The sequence below is a fragment of the Aythya marila genome, assembly GCF_965140915.1.
Source record: "Aythya marila genome assembly, chromosome: 4".
In the NCBI taxonomy this organism is placed as follows: domain Eukaryota; kingdom Metazoa; phylum Chordata; class Aves; order Anseriformes; family Anatidae; genus Aythya; species Aythya marila.
The window spans coordinates 35,248,522-35,276,074 of record NC_139045.1 but is presented as its reverse complement, the minus strand read 5'-3'; the positions used below and the strand labels follow the sequence as shown (position 1 = coordinate 35,276,074).

At 35.3% G+C, this 27,553-nt stretch overlaps 2 protein-coding genes across 4 annotated transcripts in view; one reads left to right on the top strand and one right to left on the bottom strand.

Annotated features, from left to right (window-relative positions):
- The window catches only part of HHIP (hedgehog interacting protein), a 79,382-nt gene extending 68,120 nt beyond the window's left edge, over positions 1–11,262 (top strand). For both annotated transcript variants that reach the window (XM_082758992.1, XM_082758991.1), the window contains 2 exons: positions 461–609; positions 3,099–11,262. In XM_082758992.1, the coding sequence (XP_082615118.1) occupies positions 461–609; positions 3,099–3,292 (343 nt within the window). In that variant the 3' untranslated portion in view covers positions 3,293–11,262. The remainder of the gene's footprint in view (positions 1–460; positions 610–3,098) is intronic.
- Positions 1–27,553, bottom strand: part of ANAPC10 (anaphase promoting complex subunit 10) — a 324,259-nt gene that overhangs the window by 229,832 nt on the left and 66,874 nt on the right. The window lies entirely within an intron of this gene.

The following is a 27,553-nucleotide window of genomic DNA, read 5'->3' as shown; positions in this document are numbered from 1 at the left end:
GCAGTTATATGAAAGAATAGCAAGTAACACTGTATTTTTCTGCAATGTAACACACCATCTTTATTTTACTGGTGTCCTGGAGAAAAGAAAAAAAAAAGAAAAAAAGTCCTCTAAGAACACTGATTTACGCTGCTGATAATAGCATGAGAATCAGGCCTTCAATAAAAAGTAAAGTTTGAATTCTATGTTAATTGCCAGTATCTTTCTAAATACAAGGAAATGAATGTCCTTCATGATAAAGTATGCACGTTTCCAACTAAGAGCATTAAATGAGATTTGGATTTTTCTTTTGTATCAATATACTTTCTGTGGAAAGCTGTACACGTTCCTATAGAAGCCACTTAAAACAACTATAATAATACTGAGTGAAAATTACAACTTTCAATTTCATGTGCAAAAGCAGTTTTTCTCCTTGACCCTGACTTTTAACTATATGCTTGGTTCGCATATTTTTATACAGGCCTTTAGTCCCTGAAGAATGCAAAAGAACAGCTCAGTCTGCACAGACACTGACATCTGAATGCTCAAGGCACTGTCGGAATGGGCACTGCACTCCCACAGGAAAATGCTGCTGTAATCAAGGCTGGGAAGGAGAGTTCTGCAGAGCTGGTTTGTATATAGATTCATAGCAACAAGTGAATAAAGCAATGACATGGCATAATTTGCTTTTCATAATTTGCTAGGAGAAATTTTCATTGACAGTTAGTCCTCAGACATCATAAAAGAGATACTGATCTCATGAGGTGTAGGAGCAGAATAAGTCTTTAGGTGAGTCCAACAGTTAAAATCAAAACGTCTCATGCAATGGGAACCACTTCAGAATGCAAGTAAGAGCGGAAGTATGACAGACAGCAGCATTCTTATTATTACACCAATTCTGTAAAATAAAAGGAAGTGCAATCAATAATATTGATTGCTCCACTGTTGGACATGGAGCTCCTGCCTGCAATCTTACACTATCTGTGTCAAATAGGAGTACCTGGTCAGGAAAGATACTAAAATCAGGCCTGCAGGTCACTATTGCATATTTTGCACATCGTGAATTAATACAACTAATTTAGTTTTGGTACATTCTTATTTTTGATCCTAAAGACTAAAATGAGAATTCTAGAGAATTCCGTGTACAACTTGTCACAAAGCAGCTAATAATTGGAAAGTAATTGTGATCCATCATAAATAACTGTGGTGCTTTCCTTAAGTCCCATCTTGTTGCTGTAGCTGTCTTTGAAGAGTCACTTGAAAAAGTGGCAGTGATCAAACCTGATGGATCGCAAACGTGATGTATGCCACCAAAGGGGAGAGAAGAATGAACAAGTGACCTTGAGTGCCACAGTTGTGCTACCAGTGTCTCACAGAGACTGTGCTTACTATAGCTGAGCCACGTAATTCTGGCCTAACAGATCATCCAGAGCAAGCCTGAGAACCAGAAGCTGCTATTAGTGTATCAGCACAGTCTTCTGACTCATATTTGCTCAGAGAGTTTGACCAGATGTCAATATGCAGAGGTATAACAAAAGAGGAAAAGAATTGTAGAGTAAGACAAAGCAAGGATCTGGCGATGGACCCCAGGATACTTCAGGTTGGAAAGGCTCTCAGGAGGGCCCTGCTGAGGTTGACATGCAGCCCTTACAGACTGGAGTGTAAATTCCAGCAGCCTTGCAGTTCTTACTGATGAGCAGGAGTGACGTAGTTTGGGTTGAAATGCAATGGATGAAATCGCTCACGATATATCCTACTGACAAGATGCATAAGCCGAGCATCACACAGCTGTGCAAGAAAAGCAGGCTGGAGAAATGGATGAGGCAATCCAGCCAGACAGCCCAGCTTTGGTTGTCCCCACTTGTCAGTCAGATATTGCCTAGATTTGTAGAATGAGGTCCATTCTACAGCCCTTATCGAAGTGGAATTCAAAGCAAAAAATATCTCCAGTGTGACCATAAATGTGTCTTGAATAATCTGTTTTGTTTAAAAACTTATTGTTCTTTGATAGATAGTTTGTTAGATACAAGTTTGCACAAGAAACTGCAGAAAAACATGTGGACTAAGGAGTTTTCATCATTGTATCCCACACAGCACTTAGCAGAGGTGTTCTAGCTTGAACCTCAAGCTATAAACATAAGTAAGACAAAATAGTTACAAGGCATCAGTTTCCATCTAAGGTAATTAAGAAATTCGTGAATAATATCAAGAAACATGATTTGTATAGTGTATTTTAAATCTTTGTAAATAGATATTGTAGCTTTCCTGTATCACAGTGCAGTGACTGTGCCATAGAAGAGACCACTTTAAAAACTGGAAGTTATGAATACTGTTTTTGCTAACATTGGCTACAACTTGATATAGCATTTAAATCTGAAAACTTTAGGCAAGATGATTGACCTAGAACTCTACTGGTAAATCGTCAAATATTGACTAAAGAGATAGGGTAAATCTTCCAAGCTTAACTGATAAAAGCCATGTAAAATATGTTCTGGTTCTTTTTTTTTTTGGTAATTCAATTTTATTCCAAGATTAAGTTATTCAGGAGCCAAACGGGCACCATTTTGTGCCTCAATTGCGTAGTGCAGAACTCTGCATGTACAGAGTAAGAAGTTTATCTATGATATAGTTCTTGCCAGTTTGGATGTGGTCAGGTGCTGATATATCTCTACAACTTCAGTAATTTTTTGGCTTGCCATTATAAGAAATGGGATGACGTAGGCCACCACTATCTAAACTTCTAGCAATGTTGCATGTCTTCTTTTAAGTCATATGATATGTGAAGCCTAAAATCTTTTGAGTTGAGTCGCCAATGCACTCCAAAATCCCACCCAAATACAGGAATTGGACATTTTCAAAAATTTGCTATTTGATTTTCACAGTCTGTCCTGGGAGATACTCTCACAGACATAAAAAAAATACTTCCTCTCCCTACTTTTCTACAACTTTAAAAAATACAGTTTTGAAACATCCAATATTTCATCCTTTCTATTTTATTTTTAATTTATGTGCTTTACCATTATAAGTTCAGAAAAGTAGTTCTTAATGAATACATATTGTATCTTTTTGCTTTGTGATACTTGAAAGAAATTAGAAAACTGCTCTTTTTTTACCCACAGCAAAGTGTGACCCGGCGTGTCGACATGGAGGTGTCTGTGTAAGGCCCAATAAATGCTTATGTAAAAAAGGCTATCTCGGCCCCCAGTGTGAACAAGTGGATAGAAACATCCGAAGAGTGACAAGGGCAGGTATTCTTGATCAGATCCTAGACATGACATCCTATTTGCTGGACCTAACCAGCTATATTGTATAGTTTCTGGGACTATTTGGAAACTACACTTTCAACGGGCATTTGTTTTGAATCCTGTCATTTTTAAAAGACAGTTGGTTATCCCGCAACAAAGAACGGTGATTTGATTTACTTTATTAATTTAAATATAGTATCCAGAAATGTGCCAATAAATTTGTTGTATGTGTGTAAATACTCCTGTACATCCCCACTGATGTACAGATACCCAATACATGCACGCATACATGGGCAGGCACTATCACAAATACGGTTTTACAGGTAGTGGAATTTTTTTTATGTGTATTTCTTCATGAGAAATAGTTTACAAAGCAATTCCACTGCAAACCACAATTTCGTCAAAGGACTTTCCTGATGTCATTTTGGATTCACTGACATCCCAGAAACCTTGTGTCTGCAACTGCCTGATTATAGCAATAAGAGAGCAGTTTGGAACCATCACTGTATAAACTGCTGGACTTAATGAAATCCAGTTGTAACAGTTTTTAAGGCGAAATGATCTCCGTTATGAGAGAATATTTCAGATCTCCTTAATGCATTCCTATCTAGGCAATTCATTGTAAGACTGTAACCTTCACCTTCATCAATGTAACTCTATTACAGAATGTTACGCATTTCTTTATCTAGCATAGATGCAAAAATCTGGTTATCGCAGCTTAATATCAAGATTGTTTCAAGTGTTTAATAATTAAATTATACTCGCATATTTCAAAACCAGTCATCCTAGAAGGTCTGCTTTTTATCATATATTTTATTTAACAATGGGCACTGGGTTCATGTTACATATTTATATTATTTTATTTTATTTTATTTTTATAATATAGACATCACGTAGATGAGACAGCTTTGCCATGTCCTGTATAATACTAAAGTTACATTTTTCACCAACTTAATTGGAAAGACGGGGAAAGAGAGAGCAAACACACTCTTTATTGTGTTGTGGATCTAATCTAGAAATGTATCCTTGTGTCAACTTGTATTCATTTACGACGGATGAAAAAACAACCACCAACCAATCCTAATAAAATTCCAGCACATGTTAGAAGTGTTCATAAAGTGATTTTCACTATAACAGGACGGGCCAGATTATACATGATTAGACTGCTACAGATTTCACACTGAATGGAACTTCACTGGACAAAAGCTCACATTAGCACATGTTGGCTGTGTAAGATGTCACTTGTACAAAACATATAACAATTATTGCCAAATATGGTTTTAAATGTAAATGTTCCTTGAAGAGCTAACATAAAATTGAATTTTTGTAAATGTATCAATAAATATGGTGTACATGCTCTAGTCAGGTTTTCTAAAGTATTAATATTCTAATTAGATGTATCTTCAGAATCGGTGCCCTGTTATCGCCAGCTCTGGGATGTTATTGGCAGTTTCTTTGTTCACTGTTTTCTAGCTATCAGATTTCCTTTGCACTACCTGGCTTTTGTAAAACTTGCCTGTAAAAAAAGAGTAGAGTAGCCACAGCATGCACACACTAATGGTTCTTATACGCAGCTACTCATGCGTCAACAGTTTACAACACTTTAGGCAATAACTTCTAGCATATTCTAGCCATATTGCTCTCCAGTAGCAAAATTTTCTTTCCAGGGTAGTGACATGTAATGAATTTTCCTTTACGGAAAGTTGTCAGTCTTCATTTAATAAATATTAAATCTTTAAGTACAGCAAAACTGTTACTTGTATTTATCTCTATTCAGTATTCCAGCTGAGAGGAACAGAAAATTACACTTGCCTTCCATATATGTTTGCTTGGGTTTCTAGTGACCTCATGCCAAATGGAAATTGGTTGAGAGATCTTGGTTAAGTGCTTAGTGAACAATGGTCTGCATTAAAAAGTGCATGCATAATTTTGCACAATGTAGATTCAACTGACAGTCCATTGAAAGACGTCTCAGGATTAAATGAGCATGAAGACCAAATTGCCCTCTCACCCCAGAAAAGGGTGGTCCCTTATAGTCACACCAACACTTCATTGGCTAAGCAGTGTGACCAATCTTAAAATGAACCCTGCAGTAGCATCTGTAGGTTAATAGCAGCTCTTTGTCTCCACTGCTTTCTGCCTTTAGTCTTTTTCCTGAATTCCATCACAAAAAGTTTTACAATTAAAAAATGTCCTGACAACCATTTTTGTAAATTGACCTTACCATCTAATCTTCCCTTATTCAACGTGGGTGACAAAAATGTGAACTTCTCATGAATGAGCCAGCTGTCTAAATCTGTCAGATAGTGCAGTTTTATTGCACTCTTCATAATCAGCAAAGCAAGAAAGTCACTCAAGTATTTTTGCAACATTTAAATGTCTGACAGAGATAACATCTTTAACACTTTCTTTTATGAATATATTAAAAAAAATATACCCCACTTTAGTTTATAATACTCTCAGTAACTGGCTGGGGAGATGTGATAGTTCATTTCTCACTGCTTCATTCCTAGAGATTTTAAAAAAAAAATAAAAAAATGTGGGCTGTACCTAAATTGAAGATCCCCAGTAATGTATATTCTATAGTCATGTATATAGCCAGTATATGCCACAGTTGTGAAAAGAAGGGATAACAATGACCATACGGTTCATCTTCATAATAAAGACAATTTAGTTTACTAGTGGAATCAGAAAATGAAATTTCATTAAAGGTTAAGAATTAAATCCAGGGCTCATTCAAATCAATGGCATAAAAAAAACCCTCTCATCAACTGCACTGCAGCCAGAAAATCACTTTTAAAACTGAGGCAAATATTTCAGTTTATTTCTTTAAAAAAATGTAAATGGTTCACTCATTCAATCAAAAAATCAAAACTAAGAATTAATCTAAGTGAAGAATAGAGAAAAGGGGGAAATAGCTTATGGAAAGTGTTCTGCTTCATTTTTAAATCATCTTTTGTATCATGTGAAAGCAGGCATCTGCTTTAAGCCCGCATGGATACATAGGAAGTCCCGGTGGAAAAGAAGTATTCTCAAAAAAAAAAGACACAAAAATCCCAACTGCTTATTTATCAAAAGAAATTATACTATTAAAAAGAGTGAGTAAACCCCAGGCCTAACCACCCAAGATGCTAATATAAAAAGGGCAACTGCAGTAATTGCCCTGAGAATTGGCATACAAAAAAAAAAAAAAAAAAAAAAGGTTTGTAGAAAGCCTGTTGCCAGTTAGGTCATTCTACAGCCATTCTCACACAATCTCTGCGAGTGTCCCAGAATAAAACTGAGCTTATAAATGAAACTAGATAAATGAGGCAATTAGATAAGGACCTCTAGAAAGGATTTTATGTATGTGATCAAGTTGTCTCTGCCTCTGTCTCTCTCTCTCCTAATCTTTTATTCCATTCACTTATTCCTTTATTGTGAGATACTGCCCTCTCTGTGTCCCAATACATGGTACATTTCGAGCATTCTTTCAGGCTTTCTACTGTTAAAAAAGAATAAATATACCTGTTGCAAAGAAAAGTAATTCTATTCCTGATGTATGCTAGTTTTCAACCCTCATTTTATTATTTCAGGATGGTAAACCTTCATCCTTCTCTTTTTAAGATGCTTCCGATCAGAAAAAAAGGCATATTATTTGAATATAAGGAGAAACGTTCTTAGTCCATAGATAAGTATTGAGACAAAAAGATGCTAAATCAGATCCAAATTGGTTTACTCCATTTCAGAAAAACAAACAAACAAACAAACAAACAAACAAACAAACAAACATTAAGCACACTTTTCTAATGTTTCCATTAAGAAATATTATCCCAAACCCTTCCCCTCAAGGAAACGTATTTCTTCTATTAACAGTCAGGGACACAGATACAGACTCCTTGTGCCTTTAAATCCTCACAAGTTATTCTGTTTCATGCATCCAAAGTATAAGCTAGGTATAAATAAGAATATAAATTCTATATTGGCAACCATGACAGCTCTTTGTTTATCTCCTTTTGTTCACTTCTCTACATTTCAGTTTTGTATCTCCTTCCTTCCTAGAACTACAGCAAAGATCAATAATTGGTTGCTGCAGGTGTTGCTTTTTCTTTCTCTCTTTTTTTTTTTTTCCCCAAACTGTATATATGCATCAAAGGGACTTCCCAGTAGACAGAGTTTGTTATCTTTTGATTGCCCCACAGAATCTTGTAATTTTGTAGTGACTTCTAATGCTGTAGTTTGGCTGCAGATTGGCCATTAACTGTGTATAAGGATTCAGGAGTAACAACCTCCAGCTGCTCAGCATCAGCTATGCTGAAGATGGAAGAAGGGAGAAAGCATTTGTTCACTATACAGTCACTGACTGCACTGTTCAGAAAGTTACCAATTTCAATACAGTAACCAGATGCCTCAAGTAAAAAGCAGAACAACATTCCCAAGATGATGAAATGTTGCTTTTCATTATACTCTTTCTGTAATTTGGGATCAGAAATGAGGACTTTTTCATGTACAAATATGCAAAAGTGAGATTCTAAAAACACTTCAGCTCAAGTAATCTTTCACAGGTGTGGAGTCCCATTAAAATGAAAATACTCATATGTGTGATTCTACATGCATCTATGAAATGGGCATTTAGAAGATTGGGCCCACATGGAAAAAATAGTTCTGAGGACATCCTGCTCTGCTTAGTTTTCCTTAACTGCATAAATCCTTTAAAAGATGCTGAAGTATTTTAATATACTATCCTTTATTTTAACTGTGTATCAGTTCAGTTAGGAATAATTGACCATATTGATCTTCTGGCCAGGGTGATTAGTGTCTTAGAAGAAAGGGAAGGGAGTCATGAAGTAAATCGAAACTAACTTTTCCCTTTTCATTATACTAAAAAATGACCAACATTTCACATTTGTCAAATTAAAAAATATATGTATTATCACTAAGAACTTTGCCAAAAAGGCAGTCAACATCTTAAATTTATTCTGACCCAAATTTGCAGTAAAGACCTACCAAATAATCTGAATTTGGGCTACAAAAAACTGATAAATATTTCCATTAATTTCACAGAAAAATGCTGTAGAAACGCTAAAAAAAGTTTTGCTAAAATTTTCCTTGCTTTCAAAAGGGTAGCAATTCAGTGAAATACTACTAGCTTACTTTACAGGATATAGGTGTGAAACAGGAGAAGCTACCTGAAAGCTCAGTGCAGGATTACCTCAAACTTTCTTTGAGAGCCCAACTTGATGTCCATTGATGTCAACTGAAAATCTCCAATTGACTTCATTAATTATAGGATAATGTCCTTCAAAGACAGACACTTAGCTAGCAGAAGAACTTCGCTACAGACATCACTGCACCCTTTGCCTCTCTGTCAGCATCTATAGTCATTAGACTCACTCAGGTTTTCCAGAGTAAGACTGCAGTTTCAGGCCTGTCTTTAAGTAATGAGCATATCCGATCCTGTTGAGTTTCCTTACAGGTACTCCCAACTGCTACACAAAGCATCCTGTTAAATCTGCCAAACATTTTGTTACTTCTTCAAAAGTGCTGAGCAAATAGCTCACATCTCTTCTCTTTCACACGTATGTGCGTATTTCAAATGCTTAAGTGTATGCCACTAAGCAGGAAAGGAATTTAAATAAGTCAGTGGTCCCATTTTATGAAATAGACATAATAAGGCAGGGCCCCAGAGTGCCCCCACAGAGGGGATGGATCCCAGTGCTCACAGACATCAATGGATGAGTTTCTGCAACTGTTCTGAGTCCAGTATTACAAAGGCTCCATTCAACATACGGCATATTTTCAAACCTTTCTTCACATGTTAAATAGGAATGGGTAATATTTCAATCAAGACTGTACCTTAATCCAACAAAAAATTTTGTTCCCATCCTTACTAATAAAAATGGCAATACTGAAAGCGATGACACTACTCAAAGTAGTGAAATAACAGATGTAAGCAAGTGCAGGATTAGACTTGAGTAGGTATTCTACAGGCAAAGGATCTATCTGCTTGCCTTTGTACTCATTGACTTCAATTACTGCTGTGCACTAGGGATTTATCATGATGTAAAATACACAACAGAAAACAATATGGCAATTCTGTATAGATTTACACTGTGTAGATTGACTAATCGGACAGTATTAGTAATGCCTTATCTTCCATATGGGAAACATTACTATTTTATAGCTCTGTATAAATAGTTCAACGGACACATCAACCTTTTTCCTTCAGTTCACTCATGAGTTATTAATAATTACTAATTTGGTCTACATATTGGGAAAGGATTATCGTGTTATCCCCTAACCCAAATAAAACTCTCACGGGTTTCCATGGGAGCTTTTTCTTTACTTTATACTGTACAGTTTGATTTGAAAGCCAAGTAGCACACCTGCTTACCAGAACTCCACACACCAAAGCCACATAATTCTAGTGATCATTTCATGCCATAGGAAGTCACAAAAATTACTATTTTATATAATATCAATTTAATGTGTGTTTTTGCCTACTGCATACTGTACACACACTGGCTTCCACAACCAAAAATATCGGAAATTATTGCTAAGAATGCGCTCAAACAGCAAGTCACATTGTTGGAGAAGAGTTTTATTTCTATGATAAAAAAAAAAAAAAACTTTCCATCTGTTACAAGTGATCAGTAGGGTGCCACATATCATATAGTTAAGTTCCGTTTACAATAAATGAGATGTCCCCATTTATTTTCATTTTGCAATTAAAAGAAAAGTGAAAAAATCTTTCAATAAAAAATGTTTAAATTCCTAGAAATTTCAGAAAGAAGGTGCCAGCTAAAGCATGTGAATATATGCGGTGGCTGCATTCATAATCTTTTTGAGTGGGAAGAAAGCAGAGAGGTGGCTGTTTGGTTTTTGTGTGCTTGTGTGTAGGATGCATTTTGTTGTACAAGAAAAAGGAGGTTTGCATGATGAGGCAGTGACAACCAAATCCCATTTGCTGAATGCTCCTAAGAGGAGTCATTAAAAGAAAAACACTCTAGGTGGAGTCAACTTTGGTGTGCAAAATGCTCTAAATTCCTATCAGGATATACTGAGACCAGAAACCATCTGGTATGAAGTCACCAGATGTATCTTGTAGTGGTCACCGTTAATACGCGAAGCAGTAATTCTACCCTGTGAATTATCCAGAAATGCTATTAGCTGTCCCCCACAAAATATACTACAGAATGAAAACTTCAATTCCCTTTTGAGAACAATTAGATTTTAATGGGAGCCAAGCAGGAAAGGAAAAGGAAATAACAAAAATCTGTCACTTGAGAACATAACTGTTCTGATATTCCTCTGTTCAAGTAGTTTTATTTTATAGTAGCCATCAGGTACTGTATGTACATTTGAAATGTGGGAAACTAGTTTAGAAAATACCATTCAAACTATGTTTAATTATCTTCTATAGACTGTACTATACTACTAAACATATACAGGCACCAATCTAGCAGAGCACTGGAACACACAAGTAATTTTAAGCATATGAATCTCACTGAAGTCATGTGCTTAACATTATTAATATAATTAAGTGCTTTCTTGGTTTGAGACCTTACAAGCCTTTGCAGGTCTACCTATGTAGATTACGTATGCTATATGTGTATTCTTTTTAGGGAGACAGCATGGCTGAAGTTCAAAGCAAGAGAATTCAGTTACTGCGTGTCACAAATTCTATATAACCTTAAATAATTGCATCTTTGTGTCTCCACTCTCCATCTAAAAATTAGTGAAACCAATCTTTGTAAAGCGCTTTGAGCTCTTCAAATGAAAAGTGCTATAAAAAGTACAAATTATTATTATATTATTGAACACCATGTATGTATACACACTATTATGTAATATATAATATATGTATAATGCATATAAATTCTAACAAATGTATTTGTGTAATATCTGAGAAATGGAACAGTTGTATCTGGAAGTGATAAATGCATAGAGTTGGATTTATTGTTAATCTGTGGATTTAATGATTTTTTAGACAAAAGGATGTTTAAGTGTATAATTGCTTTTCTTAATTTAATATATTTATGTAAATGCATGCCTGAAGTTCTGGATAGATAGTTATTCTGTGTCCCTTAAGCTAATAAAATATATTAAACTTTATCTTACAATATAAGGTATATGTGCTGCTTTATTTTTTCTTTAATATTTTTATTATGACTAAATGCATAATTTAAATTCATGACAATTTTAATTTTAAATCGGCTCTTTGATCTTTGCAGTAAAAGCTAAATGCCAGCATTTTATATATTCTTTGAAATGTACCCTAGTTTTATTTATATAAATTCTAAGATGCTTTTATAAAATGTGACTGAACACTGCTATTATTCTTGGAATGGGAAGTTTGGAATGGGGTTTCCTGTTTGCTTCTGGATAAATGAGAGCAAAAAGACCTCCATATTGAAAAGATACCTGTTTCACTGCAAGCAGTATGTGAACGGACAGACAGCTTGAACAAGGGAATTTCCAGTACAGGCTTTTTGAGTATATATATGTTGAAGAACTAGTTCAGTACATACGAGAGAAACACTGGAGGTTATTTCTTTGCTTTCTTTATTTAATATCTTCAGAGAAGATTCTCTCTGCAGAGAAGCAAGTCGTCAGATAAATATATGTTAAATTCAGATGTATCACTTCCAGTGATTTAAGTAAGGGTCACAAAAAATGAAAGTAATACTGGATTCTTTCCATTTCTCCCCATCTCAAGTAACAGGTTCTGTTCCTTTGAATCAACAGCTAAGCATATCAGTGGGAGCAGGATCACTCGTTCTCTCTCTCTCTCTATATATATATATATGTGTGTGTGTTTTTTTAATGTAGGAACATTTAATCGGACACATAATTGCAAACTGCACTTGTAACTTATACCTGTGAGAGTAAAAAACAGTTTAGACGGGGAGCACTAAAGAACCAAGGGTTTCTTTTCAGCTAGTTATACCACTAGTGATACAGAATGGTGGCCAGCCAGAGAACTAAGATCCAAGGAAAATTTGAACTTCACCCAAATATGAGGATATTTGGAAACTGTATTTTACTTCAGTTTCTCAATGAATAAATACATCAGTTGCAGCAATAATTTTTTAAACACATCTTCATAAAGAGATGAATTTTCATAATTAGAAGAAGGGCTCAGAACAAGAAAACAGCCAAAAGATGGCAAATAAAAAAGAACAAAGAAATCAACAAGGATTGTTTTATCTTTTCAGTGGGATCTACATATTCATGTAGAAAGTAAAAGAATCCTGTGAGGTATACTACATAATTGTAAAAAATACAGTGCAGCATGTAGTTCTGGTGACATCATGAGTCATTTCAGTTTGTTCTTATAATTTATTAAGACATTATGAAAACCCACTGACATATTTATAAGCCTTGGAATTAACAGCTACCTTTCATTTCTTTTACAACACATAACACATGAATGTTACATAAAGAATTATATATACTCAACCATGCACAGCAAGATTGTAATTCTATCTAGAGCTTCTGATGACATCCTAAATATAAAGGGCTAAATTCTGTTCTGCTGTTAAATGAATTAGATGAAATATTGGCCCCCTGAATGTGGCTTGTGTGGTTTGTCAGTGTCATCACAACTTTCAAACAGAATTCAGTCCTTAAATGCACAATTCTGGAGCATTTCATTTTAGTAATGTAGTCACTAATAGTATCTTTGCTTCAGTATGTAACCACTGTCCCCAAAATATATCCTTCAAATTAGCTTCTCTCATTTTATTACATTCTCTTTATTTCCACATATAGCTCCATTCTTTAATTCTTTTGTTCTTATTTGTTCTCTTATAGAGACATTCTGCTCCATTCCATTGCAATAAATTTACTAAATACTTACAAGTTTTTAAGAAGATTGATTATGGCATAAGTGGTTGTTTTTTTCCGTTTTAACAAAAATACTAAGTAAGAGATCAGCTCCTGTTTTAACTCAAAATTAAAAATGCACCACAAGCAAGTAGGGTAGAATCTTTAAAATGCCAATGAATCATTTTGGTCTATGTGGTTGCATTTATTTATTTTGGGGGAAGGGTTGGTTTGAGTCATGTTTGATGACATGTCTACATATGACATACATCTCTGGCAGAATTGGGCAAAGTGGGACATAGCTTTGGTTTTGAAAAACCTCACTGAACACTGGCTTTCTTGTTTGGTTGGTTTGGGGTGGTTTCTGTTTTTTTAATTTTTTTTTTCTGAGATTTTGTCTTTCAAAGCTAGGCTGGCTTTTGTCTGATATCCAAAATTTTGGGCTAAAACAGTTGAATGAAGGGTTCCTATACTGGTTGAACATTCAGCATTTAAAATTTATCTTTTATTACTTAGGAGATTTCCAACTGTCACTCATCTTACATTAATACAAATTTGCTGATATCAGTACCATCATTGTACTTCCCACAATGAAGCCAGTGTCATTGTACTAGCAGAATTCGCTCCATTTACACACACACTTCTAAATGTTTCATCGTTCACTATGTAGGTTTGATTACTCGGAGATGGATTAACCGAGGAAAGGAATGTAAGAGTTGAATGCTGGTCCTCCATTAGCAGTATGCTCTCCCTTCAATATAAGAAAAATGAAATTTGGTGATATATATGCAAGCAATTTCCACCTTGGGGAAGGGGAACATATGTGTGAATCGAAGGGCTGCATTTGGTTCATGAGATTTATAAAGAAGAGATCTAAACTCAACAAACACTTAGGCAGTAGAATTAGTGCTTTCCTGGTCAGATGAATAGAACAGGTGCAGACCTAGCTCTCAGGTCTTTAAACTGCACCAGCCCAAATAAATTACAGCTATGGAGTGTGTTTAGCAATTTCAAGCAAACATTAGAAATGCAATGCCCATGGTGCAGATAAAGTGCTTATGAAAAAGGTAGACGCAACATCTGTACTGGCATGGAACGTCTGTTCTAAAGTAATAGCTGCAAAATACCTCCTATAAAGCATAAGACTGTTAGTACAGCTGCAGCTTTTAATAGCTATTGAATTTCTTGATCGGGGAGGCAGATCCAGAGCAAGGGAAATGGACAAGTGAAACTATAAACGGCTATTTTACACCTATGAATGTAATATCAAATAAATGTGGTCGAAGTCATTTTTTTTTTTTTAAGAAATTCTTCCCTAGAGAGCCTCATGATAGATCTTGCCTAGGAAGCCATCAGAAGGCACTTATGTCAGCTTGAAAACTGAGGTTTTCAAGATGCATAGCTGTACAGTCTACATATACCTGTTGCTTGTTATATCTGTAACAGAAATATGCAGCTACACACACATGCATAATACCCCATGCATTGTCTGTATGCTTACTCAAAACTGTTTGGTTTTACGTTAGTGTAAATAAGGAATGTAAAGGTATTTAATCAATTGTGGTTTTTTGTTTTTGTTTTTTCAAGATGGTTATGCAGGAGGAAAATTGTCTTGAAGTGTCTGAGTTGCATGGAGACTTGAACAGAAGCACCAGGAATCAACCAGGAAACTCATTACCATATTAGCTTATCAAAATTATTCCAGAGAATACATCTGTCTGACACGTTCTGAGTTTTCTTTAAATACATGACTAGAAGGATTAATGTCTAAGAGGTCCCCTGTGAACTACTAGAATCATACTGATTTTGCATTTATAATTATTGCTTTTTGTTTTTGATGGAAGTTCTGTGGAATTATCAGGGCTTTAGCTCACAGATAAACAGTGAGAAAACTATGCACTGTTGATGTCTGGTCTACTCAAAGTAAATCCCAGGCATGCAAATCCTTCAGAATCCCAAACAACAAAATAATCTGCCCAATTTCCAGTACTACTAAAATTTTCTGGCACCTGAATTCACTACATACCTTTTAATCTGGCTAGAAATTTTTCTGGCTGGAATACATCCTCAGAAGTACCTGAACAATGTGGAGGTTGAACAATGAGGATGGTTATCTCCTCCTAATAGCAAGCCAGGATAAGACATATAACAGCCAAGGCTTGCTTGAGACCTTGGAGAATCCTGAAAAAGTTAGTCATAGTCAGCACCTCAATTAACTTCATGGGTGGTGGTGCCAGTTCACTGATAAGAACACTACTATAGAAAGAGGTGGATCTAAACTCCTCTGGTTACTTCCCAAGAAATTGCTTTGACTGCCATCCTTCTGGCTGAATCAAAGATACGAAGCACCCAGAAATGATAAAAATCGGTGTCAAAAGAAGAGAGAGAGGAACAGAGTCAGAATCTTCTCACCTTGAAAGCTTATCAGAAAGTAGAAAGGCCTAATGTTCTGCTCCTAAAATAGTTCCGCTCAAAAATTCAGTTATATGCACTCCAGGAAGCAAGAAGTTCTTCCTCTTCCAACTGAGAGTCAAACTCCCTTTTCTGCCTCTGTGATCTTTTACTGACTCTATATTGGTCCATTTTCAACAGGCAACGCTGAAAATATTTCTTTTCCTTCATTTATCTCTTACTGTGGCAGAGCATTTCTTTGAAATCTCCAAGAAGTTTTGCAAAAGAATTTAGGGACATGGCCCAAAGTGTATGTTTACAGGGAATAATCTGTGTTTTTTAATTATTTACTGCTATCCCATGATAAAAGCCCCTGTTCTTATCACAGGCACAGATTTACAAAGAAGAAAGAACTAAAAACAAGAAAAAAATCACATAGACTGTTAAGACAGCCCCAACATAAAAAATTATCACCTGAGAGCTAGAAATTATTTCTTTTGTTTTTCAAAATCCTCCTGACAAAAAAAGCTCGGGGTGTAAATTCAGATCTGTTGATGTTCATAGGAGTTCTGCCTGTGATTTTGGTGGTGCCAGCACATCAACCCACTCTAACAGTCTTCAGGAAGGCAAGTTTAGAGGGTAATGGGGTTGTGAGCTTCAATGGTATATGGCTAACTTACCACTGTGAGTTTCAAACTTCAGCTCCCTCACAAGTAAATATCCCTATGAAAAGCTCAAATTGAAAGATTTGTTGGATTTTGAGATTGAGACATTAAAAAAAAAGAAAAAAAAGAATCCCTTCTTGCATCTTTCCAAAAGGTAAAAGAAAATGCTTAAGTGTTTCTATCTTAGGAAAGGAAATGAAAGTGAAGATATGTTGTTGTTGAAAACTTTAGTGACTACTGAGTTGTAGAGATCTGTGAGATAGCTTTAAGTCAGCTTGAGTATGAGCAGCATTCCAGCAGTGAAATCAGGAAGTCTAAAGAAACACAGAAACATCTGAGAGGAGCCTATGAAGCTTCACACAACTATTTTTACCTGCGGACCACTCTCCTAAACTGCTTACTGACTTGTCACTCAGAAATTTCCACAATGTACTGCAGTCACTATTTACTGCAGTGTAGACACAGCTGAAAAATCATCTTTAGTATCATTACTGCCTTAAGTAAAACCTTCCACAGATCAGAAAATTATCACTCATATTGCAGGGGAAAAACTGACACTGAAATAATTATTTCTAGCAGCAGTGTCAGGAGAAAAACATTGAGTTGGCTTTATTTTTGTTTAGACAATCTGCTGGTAGACAACTAGCTTACAGAGAACACGAAGCCAAAAAGTCTTTGGGGCATTAGTTTCCATGCTTAGAGCCCATCACAATGCTAATGTAAATAGTCATTCATTCAGTTGGTAAGCTCCATCCATTTCTGATGCTTAATTCTGTACAAAGAAGCAAACTGTTTCACAACAGTAATGAATAATACCAAATCTATGCAATTATGCTGTCATTTTAATGAAGAGAGACTACAGAATGGTGGTCAGACTAGTATCCTGCTATCCAACAGCTATTTTCATCTGACCGCTCTACGTGCCTAGGAACTGGTGAGAACATCACTTCCTATCTGTGAGAAAAACAATTTCCTGACATTTGAGTATGGACGCAGTATGTATAATCTGGAATGCATTCCACTAGAAAGAATTTTCAGTGGGATAAGCTACACTGCCCCTGTACAATTGAGATAGCATCTCTTGATTTTATATATTATTTTTTTCCCCCCTATGGACTTCAGATTTATTAGGGCTAGAAATGCATCTTCAAGTACAGAATCATCACAATAACCATTTTGTATCTATATGGACTAAACATAATACACACACAAAATCTTCTCAAATTTTGAAGCTACCTGCATTTCAACCTGCTACCTTGCATTTCAACCACACGGACAGGTTAGCTATTACTACTAATCTCCTGCTTTTTAATGAGGTCATAAAACCATGAGGTTTGGCCTTCTTTCTGTCAATCCATAGTGACCAAATATTCTAAATATTATTTTGGCTACAGTGCAGCTTCGCGCACCCTGCACATAAACTGCTTAGCACAAAACAGAAAAGGGATCTGCAGGTCCATTTTCTGCCACTGACAAGTGAAAAGAAAGATAAGGTTCTGACAGATCAAAGGATTAACTGAATTGGATCAGACTTGTACACAAGTGGAAATCCCTCTTAAAACTTTGCATGCATAATAATAATATTTATTTGTAATATGGAAAATCCTTCAGCATCAACTTATTTTTGTTCTGTACTTGAACAAAATTCTCCTAAGCCCTTGCCATGTGCATGGACTAGTTTAAGTTACATTGTAAACAATGCAGAAACTGAACACCATTTACTGCTGTGTTTGTCCAGCACCAAATACCTAATGATAACTGAAGGTCCTCCTCAAAAAACATACAAAACAGAATAACATGGATCTGTCATGATGGCTAGCCAGGGTATGGTTATATTTTGTATTAAAGCATAATGTTGCCTTTGGTCCTCACTTCATAGAGCCTGACTAACATACTAAGTTTAAATTGTACCTGGAGAAGGTAGTCACATCTATCAAAAATTCTTCAAATAAACAGTGACGGAAACATCTGGAAGCTGCTATTCAAACTGAAAAGTTATACAACACTCTGCAGAGGATGCTACTTCGTACAGTATCCCACTCTTAAGACCATGACATCACAGATAGGAAATGAAAAGACTGTACCAAAGCTATTTTGCATCCAAAAAACAAACAAACAAAAAGGTAAGAATCAAACTTACTTTTTTTTCATTTTGTTTTTATCAAGGAATGACATAAGAATTTCCAAATAATATGCAGGGGAATATTTTATTAACAGGAATGGAATAAACCCCTAAGAACAGGGATTAGGAACTGATTTTTTAAATCATTTGCATGGGAAATTGATTTCTGAACCACCCTGAAACCCTGGCTTTTACTTCCCAGTCCTCCAAACCGCCCTACTTGCCAACTTTAAAAATATAAGTAGTTGGAATGAGCACACAGCATCTGCTTCTGGAGTTAAAAGCTTCACCTGTACATTATTTTCAGCATCAGTTCTCAATAATAGAAAGATTTTTTTCACTTGTGATTTCCTAGTAAGATGTGAGAATCTGTACAGTGTTCAAGTATAAAATGTAATTTTCAAAGTCACACAGCATAAGAAGTGTTTACGTTACTTTAGACATATTGCTCACTTACAGTAATTTTTTCTTCCTCTCTCTTGATTAGTCCGTATCCAAACACCTAAGCAGCCCAAATATGAATGTGAATAGATAAGCTAAAATCTGAGAATTTCAGGAGTGGTGAAGTATATGCTTTCACCTCTCCCCCTTCTGAAAGCGTCAAATGCTTAGTTCCATGGAAATGGAACATATTTTCTCATTACATTAATTAATGGGTCTGCTTGGGTGGTATAATTCAGTATAAATTTCCTTTAGTATTCTGTCATACCTAAAAAGGATCTTATATTTGTGATGTCTTTAAATTTTTATGACTTCTACTCTGTTTAGTCTGTGTGTAATCCTTCTTTTGAAACCTAATGTCCTAGAAAATCTGCAGGTTTTTCTCAAAACTGGCACACTCTCTAGTTTATAGCCATTTCTTCTTAGAACTCCATGCAAGTCCTTAAGGTGTAGTTCACAGCTCAGGGAATTTATGATTACATCGTCAATGTAAACTAAAGCACTGTGATATATTAAAACTGACAAGATGCTGTTCATTAATCTCTGAAATATGGCCAGGTGTGATGTAATTAAGAGAGGCTTCCAACTAAGAGATGCCTAACACAGCTCCTAGCTCAGCTTGATGGTGGCTTCCTTTACCTCATCTGGGAGAAGGACTGCCTGGGTGGGGACTGTCAGTGGAAGTGTAATTTCAGAAGAATGTGGTTTGGGGAAAATGAGACAGGGTAATCCCTTTCCATGCCAGTTTCTCAAATAGTTCAGCTTCTGCTTTCCTTTCATTTCCAGGTTAGAACACTAACTCGGTAGTCTTGTAGTGAACCACAGCTTCCCAAGGAAATAGTTTGATGGGCTAGAGGTACGTTCTTGTGTATGAAAAAGAGGAGCACTCCAAGTGCTGGACTCTAAACTAGTGGAGTAAGCAATGGCACACTCTGAACACAAAATTGCAAGTGCTGCAGTTTACACATGCTTTGTTTCTTGATCAAAACAAGACTTTAATTTGATTATGATAGCTTTACAGTCCTTTTTTTTAAAAAAAAAAAAAAAAAAACTTTTTTATGAATAATTGTACTGTTTCAATACAAAAAGGGAAAAATCAGAAGAGACAAAATATAAGGAGAAGCTCAACATTTCCATATCATTAATTCAAACTTCAAGCAAATTAATAAATAGTATTGCCTAATTTTATTTCATTAACAGTTTATGTGAAAAATATATTGAATAAGACTTTGACTTTTGAATAAAGGCTTTGAAATTTGTCCCTGCCACAATAACAGAAGAGACTTTGTCAGCTAAAGTTGTATTCCCGAGTTGAAAAAGAAACAAACATTTTTTCCCAATACTGAAATGAAATGTGAAAATCAGTTTTTACACAGTCCACAATGTAGCATTTAGTGTCCATGTAACATTGATGTCCAAATCCTAAAATAATTTACAGTCACTAAATAGCTTTGCTCTCTGTAAATCATAACTAAGCAAGCTATTCAAGAGTGTAGAACCGGCTGATTTTCAGACATTACCTATGTGATCAATTTTATCCAGCTACAAAGGATATCTTTTGTGATGTACGTAGTTTCTACACTACTTCCAATCTTGGGACAAAAGACCGCTCTCCTGGGAAAAACAGGGCTTGAGTAGCCTTCATTCTACCATCCAGAGTCTCTTGAAAGAATGTGGAACAAGACTATGCCTTTGCATTTTCTTCTTACCAAGAAGGAATCACAAGGAGAAGGTTCCTCTTCTTAACTTCTCTCTCATTATCTCCTGTTTATTCCAACAGAGAATGCTGCTAATACCTCCTGAGCTTCTCATCCATGAACAAAGTGGAAAAAGACATGGAAGAACAGTAAAAAGAATGTATAACTAGAAGCACACAGACCGTTGGGAAGAGATCTGACAAAGGGCAACAAAAGTGAAATTGGAATGAAGAATTATAAAGACAGATAGAATAACAAGCCTGATGGGAAAGTTAGGGATACAAACAATAAAATTCTTGGTTATTTTTCATTGCTGTGAATTGAATTATTTGTGGTTGAATATAATGGGTTTTTTTGTGTTTTTTTTTTTTGTTTGTTTGTTTGTTTTGTTTGTTTTGCCTAGGTCTATCCAGGATTCCTGAAGACTTTTTTGTTGGTATCAGTATTGGAAATAGCATTGGGTAGTACCAGTAGTAGAACAGCAGTCAGGATCACTAGTAGTAATTATGATTATTCCGGATTACTTTCACCTCTGCATCAAACTATGTACTACTTGAAGCCACTTGTGTATTATGTATAGTAGTATTATTATATATATAGAAATATTATTATACTATTATATAATATAATAGTATATTATGTAGTAGTAATGTTTGTGAGTCCCCTGTCTAGTTTACACAGAGTTATCCAGGCCCTTAGTTAAGCCTTATTCCTTTTTATCCACATTCAAATATTAGTACTATATGACTCTTCTATGTCATTTGTTAGAATGTATGCCTCCTTCTCTCAACACTTTCTACCCTACCTTGCATGACCCCAATCACCAAACACTATTGTTAAAAGAAAAGTGACATAAGCAAGTAGATACTAATACATTGGAATTATTCTGCAGAGAAATATATCTAAAATCTTAAACTTGTAATGTATTTACAACATTTGTACTCAGTATTTTATATTCTTTTCTGTAAATATTCTGGCATTTTACTTCAAGAAGAAATTTGGTGGGGGGGGGGGGGGGGGGACAGAACAGATACTCATGAACAATCCCGGAAAGTAAATCATTTAACAAGAAACCAGGCTCTCAGAGCTGTATTCATCAATTGCATTAGAAACGTCTCTTATTGGCTGTTATCTGTCAAAACTAAACCTGACTAAGATAACAAATAAGTACTGCACTTTATTGGTTGATTAACTGTGTATCTCTTACTTAACTACATTAATTGAATGAAATGGAAAAAAAAAAAAAAAAAAGACTCATTTCAACTCCTATCTTAAATCTTGATAATCACTTTGAACTTACTCACAAATAGGAAAAAAAAAAAAAAAAAAAAAAAAAAAGATAAAGCATCTCCTAGTAAGAATTCCCCGAGCAATGGTCAAGGTACTGAGGCAACTTCTTGAACTAACATCACATTCAATTGGTTTCAGCCTTGGAAGATAACTCAGCACATGTTCTTGCTTTTGCTAGAGTTGTAACACTTGTGTAAAGTTATCCCACAAAACTCTATGCAGAGCCATCTCAGTCTTTTCTCAGAGTGTTTTCTATTACAGAAAAGGCATCTGGCAAATAAAGAAATATTTCCTGTTAGCTAAATAGTGGAGAAAGCAGTAATTATATAATAAAAGTATTCCAAAGCTGACACTGTACTGGCCATATTTTGACGTGTCATTTTTGCAGCTTTCATCAGGTTTCTCATACTTCAAGACTATAAGGATGAAATTTAAATTATTATGATGCCTAGCCAACAGTATTCATTAAACTATTGAACTTTGTGTGCCTTTGTCAGTACTGATGCTACAGGCATTAAAAAGCTCTTTAGACCGAAGCATGATGTAAATCTTTGGTCAATAATCTCCGGTAAAGGTGGACTCAACATGAAAACAGATGATAGAACAAGTCTTTAGATTCAAAATCCATTACTCATATACCCCATCAAGAAAATACTACACTGAAAGTTTTAGCTATCAGAATGAAAATTATCCAAACTATTTGCAGTCTTAGCTGCAACGATTACTTTTTTAATTTCATTAGGTTTCAGATGATAGACTGTAAATTATTTTTTAACCTAATGCAAATTTGTTGTTATCCTTCTAATATTAACCTGATTTCCATTAAAATTATAATGGAAGCCTGTGAAGTTCATGTTAATTGCATATCAAGTTTTTTTTTATTATTATTATTTATAGATGTTCATATCTACTAGAAGGGATTTAACAAAATTCCACTTACTTTAAATTGCCATTAACAAATGATATTGCAGGAATTTTAAAGCTGACATATTACTATTTGAAGTCTATTTAATTTTACACAAACATTAAGATTTGTATTTTGAGACACTATTCAAATGTTGAATTACACACAGTGGAAATAATGCAAGAGTTAATCTGAGTCAACCTTCGGATATAAAAGTTCACTGATTTAATAAAATCTACCCCCTTTAGAGCATGTATTCTTATATTTTGTACATATTTCCATGATCTTTACGAATCACCTTCAGCAAAATTATGTTCCGATGATTGTGTACTTAACATCAACTCTATAAAAATAAAGCATTAGGCAATAGCCCAGAACACAACAGATTACTGTAACCAATTATGCTGGTAGTCGGGAAAGGCATTCACTGTTGATGGTCTTGGAGATCACCAGAAATACCATTCACCTCTTAAGAATTTGACTGCTGTCCCAGATCCCAGATGGAAGAAGACAAAACTTCTATGAAATTCCAAGAATTCCAAGTCTCTCAAAAACGTGAGTGACAGAGCCCTGTCAAAATCTTTTTAAGGCTACAGTGTTTTCAATATGGTTGGCCAACGAACCTTAATCTCATCCATAGATGGAAATTAAGATTTAACTAATTACATCTCAATAGCTACTACAATTATTGTACAGATGCTTTATGCACATAAATTAATAGCAAGTCAATACTGCCTCCTGCACATAAACTCTACTGTTTATACCAGAAATAAACAATGTTCCTTGAGAGGATAGCCATTAGGACTAACGTGTCTCTTTTCTATTTCTCTTCTGCACTTCAATACCAAAAAGGTTCTGGGTTAATTTTTCTATTCTTAAATTAAATATTCACATTCAAAATTGATATCTATATATCACATTCCACCCAAAGTTTCAGATAACTCTGAAAGGGCTAACTTATTCTCTAAACATATAAGAAATGTCTGTTCCATCTGGCAGAAAAGTAATAAAAAAAAGCTGGCACATTGAATTTGAACCTGATTTTCAATGTTCACTCTTCTTGCCTCTGAAAATACATTTCTGCTGCTAGAAGAATACGAATATAGTTACTGAATAAAAAAACTTGACATATGAAAAATATACAGTAAAATATTGCACAGTACATCGGGAAAAAAACATGATTGAAACTACTCCATAACTTTTTCTTTCCTTTTCTTATTAACCAATACACTGTTATATATGTGCTCACAGAAAGATTTCAAAGGACGATCACTATTTATTTGAAAGGAATAAGTTTTCTATGCAGAAGCCTGTTCCACTCTACCCTGCAGTTTCTTCACAGCACAGCTGCTTGATTTTTGGAAAAATGTTCAAAATATTTATTCATTTGTGCTTGCGCACTGCACTATTCTTCATGATAAGTTTAATATGAAACCTCAGGTGAACCTGAAGGCTTTTCTAAACATCTGTGGAAGTTTGTCATACCTATGCCCACAAACTATTTGCCTGTTGAAATATCCAAAAGCTGTCACGGTCTTTAAAAAAGCTGGCTTCTACTGAAACAGGATCCTTCCCTAAACAGAGTGGGAGGTTAACCAGTTTCATTCTATCTGCTTCTTTTCTTTGATTTTATCTTTTAATATTAATATTCTTAAGACCACCCATCAGCTAAGTTGTTTAACAAAACTTACTCCTGAGTTATCTGATCAACAACTGGCGTGAGGTATAACTTCCTAAAAAGATGTATATATTTTAAGGTAATTACTTAATTACATTCTTGTATCATGGATCATTATATTTCACTTTTTTTTTTCTATAAATACTTAAAACAATATAGTGCATATTAGTTCAAGTTTAAGCCAGTGTGACAATTTAGCATAGAGACTTGATTCAGAAAGATACTTAATGCTAAGTAGTTCTATTCAGCTTCATTTGCAAGTAGCAATCCTCAAATTTCTTACCTCTAGAACTACTTACAAATAAATTCATCCTCTCTGAAATTTGCAAACTTAACTCAATGTGATTAAAAAAAAAAAATCCTATCTTTGTGCAAGATCCACTCAATTATCTAAAGCTGGAGAAGTATGAAGTGGACTATTTTGAAAAATTCTGTGCAAAACAAACAAAAATGAGTGTTTTATCTCTATCCCACACTGTGTATGCTGTTTGTTTCAAACAAATTCCAAATGAAGAGAAGCTAAAAGGTAATATTATTAAAGTTTTGTGAAGCCTCAGAAGATTGTAAAGAAATGAAAGACTGATGTTAAAGATTAGATTTTAAAACAATTAACATTTTACTTTGGATATTGTACTGCAGTCTAAAGTGTACAAATACAAGTATTACTGGTCTGAAAACATACCTTACACTGCAAAGAAGAAAGTATGGGACTAATAATGCTAGCTCACAGAGCAAAATTTACACTTGTAAAAGCACACAGCACATGCTATACATGTGTTAAAGTTTTTCCATAAAAATATTATTGATATATTGACAACACCATGTCACCAAGACTCCTAAAATGTGCCACCTAGTGGAGCATGTGAATGACTTCTACGCTGTCTAATCAACCTGTTCTGTACCAGCGCAGATTTTGTCATTTGGCAAACCACACTGCTAACCTCTCCTCTGAAAGAACAGTTCTGCATTTATCATTTCTCATGCTGCAAATCACCCATGTGCCTCAGACCACCCTGCAAGCTTTGTCCTCCTTGGGTTTAGAATTTAGTCTAAAATAGAGTTCTAAAATGTTTAGTACTCATTACTAAAAATACATGCTCTAAATCACAACCAAAATTAATTCAGCACAGAAAATGTAAATGAAGGTAAAATGAAATGCAACACTTTCTCTGCTGAGTAGCTAAGGATGGAATCTGCATGAAGTGTTATTTGGATGTAGATATTCTTGAAGTTTTTTCCCTACCCAAGCAGTTCTCTACCATAGAGAAGATGAGAAAAGAGCTACCCGCTGCTAAACAAGACAGACACACACATAACTCAATGCCTTAGAAATGAGCAGGAAAAATTAATCTGGAGGTGAGAGAGATGAGACCAAATAACATCCAATTTCAGATATCTGAAGAACATCTTAACATGCAGTTTTCCAAAGGATGACTTTTGGTCCCCCCAAAATCCATCACTTCAGATAGCAGTACTAGTTAATTGCTCCTATAAATTAAGACGATTTTTTTTTCCTGTCTTCAGAAGTCTATGCACTTTGTTGCCAGCATCTTGATGTGTAGATTGGGAAAGTAAAATATTTTCACTTTAGGCAGATGCAAATATGAATAAGATATTTTAATAATACCACGGCAGCTGGAAAATCGCCTAACTAGTCTCATGAAGATTAACTTCCTTTGCTTCCAATTTATAAAATGGTGTTGTTTTTCTCTTGTCATAAGAATATTCAGCATTTTTACAACTATAAGCAGATACACGATATTTTGGAACTTGGGGCGTCTCAATTTTCACCCCCAAGAACTGTCACATTCCTCAGGTTTGTGAGAGATGGAAAAGAGTCCTAACTTAAAATGAAGAGTCAATATTAATGAGAAAGAATCACTAAATTAATCATCTCTTCTCTGTTGTTTTCCCAGTACACATTTACCCTTAGCTGTCCAGTCCCCAGAGCCAGCACGTGCTTTCAGTGATACATGCATGTACACTGCCATAAACACGGAGCAGAGCATCCATTAGTAACAACGAGGGATGACAAAAGCAACTGGTAACAGTTAAACCAAGTGTTTGTGGGCTGCTTTGAATGGATAGCTCTGCATTCTTTTGCAATGAACAGGGAAAGCTATGATTGGCTCCATATGACTGGCAAAGGTGATGATAACATGACTTATAAAGCAACCTGCCAAACAAAGTATTTATCTAATGATATACTATGTGTACACAACCAAAGATGCTCCTCTAGAGGCACATCACACAGTAGTTAAACACACAGTTTAGTAAAGTGACTATAAAATCACCCCAATACTCATGTAAGGAAAGAACTTTTAAAGCCACGAGGTAATCAGCGATAGCCGAACTGTCAAGAAAGCAGTGGAGGTTACTTACTTCCCACCTTTGAAAACAAACCTCTGTTAATCTCAGACCTTGCAACTTGCCAAACTAATTACGCAGGCATCATACTGAAAGGAACTGATAGAACTTTCCAAGTCAAAAGGAACAACCACGTTCATGTCCTGTTGCATGTCACATTACCACAGAGCTCTCTTCTTGGCTACCTCTCATCTTTTCCAATGTTGTGCTGCAGTCTGGGTTCTGTTTTCTCTTACCAGTTGCACTTTTGGTTGTTTCTTCTTTCAAGTTAGTTTCCAGATGTCGCTTACCCATTTTTCCCTGCCCCACTGCATCTTTTGCCTGAACTTCACCATTCCCTTCCACATATCCTCCCTATACTCAACTCACAATCTAAGTCAAGATTTTGAAACCTGTTGCAAATTAGACTAATTGGCAGTTCTTTCCTACAGCTGTGTGTATTTCTTAAGAACTTAAGAAATTCCAGGGTTTGGGGGTGTGTCTTTTTTTTTTTTCATTATTACCTTCTTTGGACAAATTTTATACTGAACCAAGCTGCATCTGCTTCCAACACCAGATGAAGAGTTGTGCTGGTACCTTTTAGGGGTCTTAGCAGGGTTGAGTACTCAAATGGAAGAGAGATCCACAGAAAACTTAAAAGGAAAAGTGGTTTATAACATGCTTGAATATTTAATGCTATCAGTGGTAGCTCACCAATTATTCCCTACTTGCCAAACGCACAAAATACTTTAAATAATAATTTTAAAAGATACTAAAAATTAGGGATCATGACACTGTCTGGGAAAATAAAAAAAAAAAGTGAGTCTGAGTGAGCACAGGCAAAGCATTTTACTAGCTCTTCAGATAAGTTTCTCTTTTTATTTAGAATCAGCCGAATCTACGTAGTTTATGTACAATTTAAAAGTAACTATTTACAAAATAATTTAGTTTACCATACAACTGAAGTATTGATTTCCAGCTTTATAGA